The 7,311-nt window shown below is 35.0% G+C and overlaps 1 protein-coding gene across 3 annotated transcripts in view; it reads left to right on the top strand.

Moving 5' to 3' along the window:
* Positions 1-7,311, top strand: part of LRRK2 (leucine-rich repeat kinase 2) — a 207,764-nt gene that overhangs the window by 129,823 nt on the left and 70,630 nt on the right. For all 3 annotated transcript variants that reach the window (XM_010841504.1, XM_010841503.1, XM_010841505.1), the window contains 5 exons: positions 2,771-2,958; positions 3,831-3,985; positions 5,098-5,244; positions 5,385-5,576; positions 6,233-6,379. In XM_010841504.1, coding sequence (XP_010839806.1) covers positions 2,771-2,958; positions 3,831-3,985; positions 5,098-5,244; positions 5,385-5,576; positions 6,233-6,379 — 829 coding nt within the window. The remainder of the gene's footprint in view (positions 1-2,770; positions 2,959-3,830; positions 3,986-5,097; positions 5,245-5,384; positions 5,577-6,232; positions 6,380-7,311) is intronic.

Genomic DNA, 7,311 nt, shown 5'->3' with positions numbered 1-7,311 from the left:
TATAATATATTATAATCAATATAATGATTTTAGTATTGACCATCTGGTGTTGTCCATGTGTAGAGTCATCTCTTATATTGTTGGAAGAGAGTGTTTGCTCTGATCAGTGAGTTCTCTTGGCAAAACTCTTGTTAGCCTTTGCCCTGCTTCATTTTGTACTCCAAGGCCAATTTTGCCTGTTACTCCAGCTGTTTCTTGACTTCCTACTTTTGCATTCCAGTCCCCTATAATGAAAAGGACATCTTCTTTTGGTGTTAGTTCTAGAAGGTCTTGAATGTCTTCACAGAACCATTCAATTTCAGCTTCTTTTGCATTAGTGGTTGGGGCATAGACTTGGATTACTGTGATATTGAATGATTTGCCTTGGAAACAAAACAAAGATCATTCTGTTGTTTTTGAGATTGTACCAAAGTACTGCATTTTGGACTCTTTTGTTACTATGAGGGTTACTCCATTTCTTCTAAAGGATTCTTGCCACAGTAGTAGATATAATGGTCATCTGAATTAAATTCGCCCATTCCAGTCCATTTCACTTCACTGATTCTAAGATGTTGATGTTCACTCTTGCCATCTCTTTTTTGACCACTTCCAATTTACATTGATTCATGGACCTAACATTCCAGGTTCCTGTGCAATATTGTTCTTTATAGCATCGGGCTTTACTTTTACCACCAGACTCATTCATAATGGGGCTTTGTTTCTGATTTGGCTCAGACTCTTCATTCCTTCTGGAGCTGTTTCTCTGCTCTTCTCCAGTAGCATATTGGACACCTACCTACCTGGAATATTCACAGTCAGTGTCATATCTTTTTGCCTTTTCATACTGTTAATGGGATTCTCAAGGCAAGAATGGTGAAGTCGTTTGCCATTCCCTTCTCCAGTGAATGTTTTGTCAGAACTCTCCACCATGACCCTTCCGTCTTGGGTCTCCCCGCACGGCATGGCTCATTGTTTCACTGAGTTGGGCAAGGTTGTGGTCCATGTGATCACTTTGGTTAGTTTCCTGTGATTGTGGTTTTCATTCTGTCTGCTCCCTGATGGATGAGGATTAAGAGGCTTGTGCAACCTTCCTGATGGGAGGGACTGGCTGTGGGGAAAACTGGGTCTTCTTTTGTTGGCAATGCCAAGCTCAGTAAATCTTTAAAACAATTTTCTGCTGAAGGGTGGGGCTGTGTTCCCTCCCTGTAGTTTGGCCTGAGGCCAAACTATGGTAGGGAACCTCTTTCAAAAGGACTCAGGCCAGCAGGGACTTAGCAACTTTAGAAACAATAAAACAGCAGTTTTCCTCACTACCTAAACTTTAAGAGCAGTTTGGGCTATAAAGAACAGAATATGGGAGAAGTCTCAAATTATAGTTTTAATTATTTAATGACCCATTATACATTGCTTTATGTTTAATGATTTATTCACTGATTCAATAACATTATACATACAAATTAGAAACAGAGTTGAGTAAGACATGTCCTCAGACCTGAGGATTTTACAATCCAGTATTTTACCCAACCACATGATGATAATAATACAAACAGTGTTTGTTTCTATTTGCTACTGCTGCTGCTAAATCGCTTCAGTCATATCCGACTCTGTGTGACCCCATAGATGGCAGCCCACCAGGCTTCCCCGTCCCTGGGATTCTCCAGGCAAGAACACTGGCGTGGGTTTGCCATTTCCTTCTCCAATGCATGAAAATGAAAAGTCAAAGTGAAGTTGCTCAGTTGTGTCTGACCCTTAGCAACCCCATGGACTGCAGCCTACGAGGCTCCTCCGTCCATGGGAGTTTCCAGGCAAGAGTACTGGAGTGGGTTGCCATTTCCTTCCCCGTGTTTCTATTTAAGAATCCCTTAAATATTATAGATCTACTAAAGAAAATTAAGCACAAATCTCTTTTTAAAATTAGTTTATCCAAGTAAAATAAATAGGAATAGGTAAATAGGATTGGTAAAATGTGAGGGCTTCCTATTTGCTAAAAACAGTGATATGTATTTTACGTGTTTTATGTATGTTATCTTATTTTGTTCTCATGGCAGTCTAAGAGTTACTTTTATTTCTCATTTTACAAAGAAGGAAACTGTGGATAAAGAAATTAAATACCTTTCTCAAGGTCATACAACTGGCAGTAGAGTTTGGATTTGAACCTGAATTCTTCTCAACTCATATTTTTAATTGCTGTGATGATGATCAAAGCTCAAATTATGGTCTACACATTAGAATCTTCAGAGTTTCTTGTTAAAAAAGTAGATTCTCAAGCTTTATCCCTGACCTATGACTCAGACTGCATGGAGTCCACTGAAATTCAGTGATTACTTGTTTGAGAATCACTTAATTTACTAAGCTGCCTCTCTTTCCACTAATGGAAACCCACTTCCAGTTGTATAAATGTAAAGCAGCATTTCTGTTGCAAATCTGTGGTGATAACAGCCTGGAAGATAATTTCCTCCAGAATATATTATTGATGAGACTGTAATAAGCATGTGGGGCAAAAGACTGATGTATTAATTGAACTGGGGAAGGCTTGTGGTTCATTGGTATCAGAGGATCTCCATCGTTTCTGATCTGGATTCACTCACTTATTTTAATAATTTCTGTGTGTAAGTGGGTGTGTGAAAGATGCTAGGCTTACGTGGCTGCTAGGTAGAGAAATTAGGTCCTGTGTTGTACTTGACAACATTAGAATTGTTTTGATCATTTTTACTGAGCAAAGGAAATTCTTTAAATTCAGAACTTCCCAGAAAACGAATTCTATGATTATGTATAAGTTTAAACCTTTCAGATTTTGACAGTGAAAGTGGAAGGCTTTCCAAAACATCCTAAGGGAATTATTTCACGTAGAGATGTGGAAAAATTTCTTTCAAAGAAAAAGAGATTTCCAAAGAACTACATGGCACAGTACTTTAAACTCCTAGAAAAATTCCAGATTGCCTTGCCAATTGGAGAAGAGTATTTACTGGTTCCAAGCAGGTAAGCCAAAACTTAAAAATTTAATTACCCTATGGAAATTTACCATATATTCTTTTAGTTGTGAAAGTAACTTTGGTTTATGATGAATGTACTAATTTTTTTTTTCTTGTGTAAACTTTGTACTGGAGTATAACATTTTCTTTTGATGAAAACTACACTTGACATTTTAAAGATGTAAATGACTGATTTTATATCTATATAATTATTACTTGATTTGACAATGCTCAGTTTATTTAAGAAAGGTTAATAGTGGAGATTAGAGTGTGTGTGTGTGTGTTGCTGTGTGTGTATGTATGTTCCTTATATGATATTGAAGGAATTATTAGGCAGATTCTGGAGAAATGGTGAGTTTTCAACAGTCTTTAAATAATTTATGACTGAATTTTCAGAGGATATGGCCAACACAAGGAGGCCTAAATTCTAGCCCTGTGTTGTAGAAATTTTTCTTACTGCCTTATAAAACCTGGGAAATGTTATAAAGTAAATGACATTGAAAAGTGAAAATTGCACTGATTGATAGATGGTAACTAATTCTAAACAGAGATATACACTTGATTCTAGGCCATGCATTTTTTGAAGTTTTATATAATCCCTTTACTTTTTATACATAACTAACTATAATAATTTATTTATAATGTAAACAGGATTACTGAAAAATTTTTATATATCACTATATCTGAGCATGATTTGAATTGATTAACCATTAAATTTTGAAGTAGGAAGAGTATGTAGCAAAATAACATTACTAAAAGATAAAATTGCTTAGAATATTTATCATCATCAGTTCATTGATTTCAAGTAGTAAAGCACTCTGGTCAAAATGGTTGGGCATTTTCTGAAGCTATATAATGATACTGTGCTTTTATCTTTAGTTTGTCTGACCACAGGCCTGTAATAGAGCTTCCCCATTGTGAGAACTCTGAAATTATCATTCGACTGTATGAAATGCCTTATTTTCCAATGGGCTTTTGGTCGAGATTAATCAATCGGTTGCTTGAAATTTCACCTTACATGCTTTCAGGAAGAGGTATGTATTTAATGAAGAATTAATATTTGGAGAAGATAGTTAGAAAGCGTATTAAAATTAATATGTCATTTTCCTAGAGTTTACTGGTTTATAATGCAGCTGAAAATCAGGAAATAAGCTCAAAAGACCTCAGCATGGCCAATATAAAAATATACACGGATAAATTCATGAAATTTGTTAAGAATAAAATTCCTTAAAGTCCATGTGTACTTATTTTAGACACATTTACGATGTGTATGAATATCTTGCTTTGCAAACCAAAGCAGACTAGAAGCAGCAATTTTAAAAGATGAAATTACAGAGTCATTGGCGTAAAAACACCTATCTCCCTACACATACACACAAATGCACATGCATGCGTGGAGAAATAAAAGCTAGAAATGACCACCCCTTCAGTCAGGGAGTTTTGTTTAACAGAGTAACAGGTCCTAACCATTCTCTGTGGGGACTACAATAGCTCTATTCTGCTGCATGGTCCCTGAGGGGTTTACAAAAAAGAATAAAGACTTTATCATGCTGTAATTATAAATTACAATGATAGCTTTTCCTCCTGGAAGAAAGAGAGATCCTAATGCTCCGAGGGGGGAAAATATAATTTTTCTGTTTTGTGCTTAAAATCAGCTTTATGTAGATGGTACTGTATTCTAAAATAAACCTTATCTTGCTTGCAGTTAATCAACATATAGATAGTTACCTCACATCAAAGTGTTGGTTTTAGCATTACCACCAACCTCTTTTTAAAAGTTATGGGAATCTGTTTATGATTCTCTTTTTCATCTATTACATATGTTAAACTGCTTCACACCATGAACCTGAAATCTGTCTTAGGTAATCTACTGGGCATTTGTTTATTTCATTTCAAAATTGAGGATAAAATATTTAATATTATATTTAACAGATAATATATCATTAACAATTCCAGTACTTTCCTTCAAAACAAATACATCTCTGTTACTGTCACTTGTAATATGTGCAGTGATTTTTTTTTCCCCTACAGTTTATGCAACAACAAATAACTAATAGCTATATTTGGGTTCATTTAAATTTCTTTCATGGGGTCGCAAAGAGTCGGACACGACTGAGCGACTGAACTGAACTGAAATTTCTTTCAGAACGAGCACTTCGCCCAAACAGGATGTATTGGCGGCAAGGCATCTACTTGAATTGGTCTCCTGAAGCTTACTGCTTGGTAGGATCTGAAGTTTTAGATCATCACCCAGAGAGTTTCTTAAAAATTACAGTTCCCTCTTGTAGAAAAGGTAAGGAAATTAATTCAAAACTGAACTGTACCACTAAAGAAATCTAAAGTTTTAAAAAAGTCTCTATAGTTCTTCTTTTCAGTTTGTGACAGGATAAGGTTCAGCTGGGATGTTAATCAAGTTCTCTTTGGATGACATAGGCTGTATTCTTTTGGGCCAAGTTGTGGACCACATTGATTCTCTCATGGAAGAGTGGTTTCCTGGATTATTGGAGATTGATATTTGTGGTGAAGGAGAAACTCTGCTGAAGAAATGGGCATTATATAGTTTTAATGATGGTGAAGAGCATCAAAAAATATTGCTTGACCACTTGATGAAGAAAGCAGAAGAAGGTATGTATGTGTTGACACAACTTACAAGTGTTTTTAAGTGATCCTTTCAATATTTGTGAAGTGAGTTTTGAAATAAATGTACAAATTGATTGCTCTTATTTATAAGGGATAAGTTAGAGGATACTGCATTCAATTATAGTTAACAGTTCAGAAAAATATATTTATTGCCAGTGAGATCTTATACTCTAGATTCAGAAAAAATGTTGGTGTGAGAGTTTGAATACTGGCTCCTGGGCAATGTTATGTCATCTGTGAAGTGAGATTACTAACCAAAACTATGCCATACAATTGTTATGAAGATTGAAATAGATGATACATGTAAGTAACTTAGTAATGTCAGCCATATGCTGTGTTCCATGAATGTTGTGAAAGTAAAGAATATATAATTTCCTAGGCATATATAAATAGCCTGGGCAGTTCTGAGTTCTACTTTCTAGTAAGTGAACCTAGGAATGAGTTCTTAAACTTCCAAATAGAGAGTAACTCAACTTTTAAAACATTCTCAAATTTTCTAGAGAAAAATAAGATTGGAAAGTGAACCTAAGAGTGATTGGAAAGCATAGACAATATGTGATTATTTCTGTAAATCAAAAGGACAAATTTATGTACAATCTTAAAGGTTTATCTTTTAAAAAAATGTTTTATGTACTTCTCAGGAGACCTCCTAGTAAATCCAGATCAACCAAGGCTCACAATTCCAATATCTCAGATTGCTCCTGATTTGATTTTGGCTGATCTGCCTAGAAATATTATGTTGAATAATGATGAACTGGAATTTGAACAAGCTCCAGAGTTTCTCTTAGGTAACTGTTTTGTTGGTTTGAGAATAAAAATTAGGGTACAGTTTTTATTTACAATCTAGCAAATATTCACATATAATTAAATTGTCATAGTTTTTAGTGTCTTCATATATTTTTGTAATGTTTTTCCTTTGGGATAATATATTTTAAAGTAATGTGTTACAAATCTGGAATTTGCTTTGCTCACACACATTTGTACTCTAGGTTTCCACCTCTGTGGAAGCACAGGTTTTATGAAACACGTCCTTGCATTTGTTTTAACTGTTCGATTGTCAGTGATAGGGAAGGCAGTTAGGAAATTTTCAGAGGAGTAATTCAGCCATTTTCCAGTTGCAAAAAGAAATAAAGGAGGAACACCTCTATGTAGTGATAGTGGCAGTTATGTTATTCTATATAACAATCATAAATTTTCATTAAAATAGTCACAAAAACCAATTTGGGTTTAAAAATTCAGAAGTATTAGATTGCTGATGTACTCAAGTTCTAAACATTCCCAAGAGTCCTTGGGAACTGAGAAGAGTATTAAATTTATTTAATGTAAAGTATTTAAAGACAATTCTGACTTTACTTTGTGGAATATTTGTTGCTGTTATGAGTATTTACATTTAATTTTAATTAAACTTTCTCAGAGAGGATGATTAAAATATATGCCAGAATATTAATATTATTAATAAACCAAGTCTAAAATTTGGGATATGACATGTAGGAGTAAATAAACTCCTTTTTACCTTTATTTTTTACATTGGGAAATTTAGGATGATTTTAAATACCTTAGAATTCTGGAAGTGAATATATTAGTACTAGTTGCTGCTGCCGCTAAGTCACTTCAGTCGTGTCCAACTCTGCGCGACCCCATAGATGGCAGCCCACCAGGCTCCCCCGTCCCTGGGATTCTCCAGGCAAGAACACTGGAGTGGGTTGCCATTTCCTTCTCC

This window comes from Bison bison, unplaced genomic scaffold (assembly GCF_000754665.1).
Source record: "Bison bison bison isolate TAMUID 2011002044 unplaced genomic scaffold, Bison_UMD1.0 scf7180017864163, whole genome shotgun sequence".
Lineage (NCBI taxonomy): Eukaryota > Metazoa > Chordata > Mammalia > Artiodactyla > Bovidae > Bison > Bison bison.
This window is presented reverse-complemented; position numbering and strand designations above follow the sequence as displayed.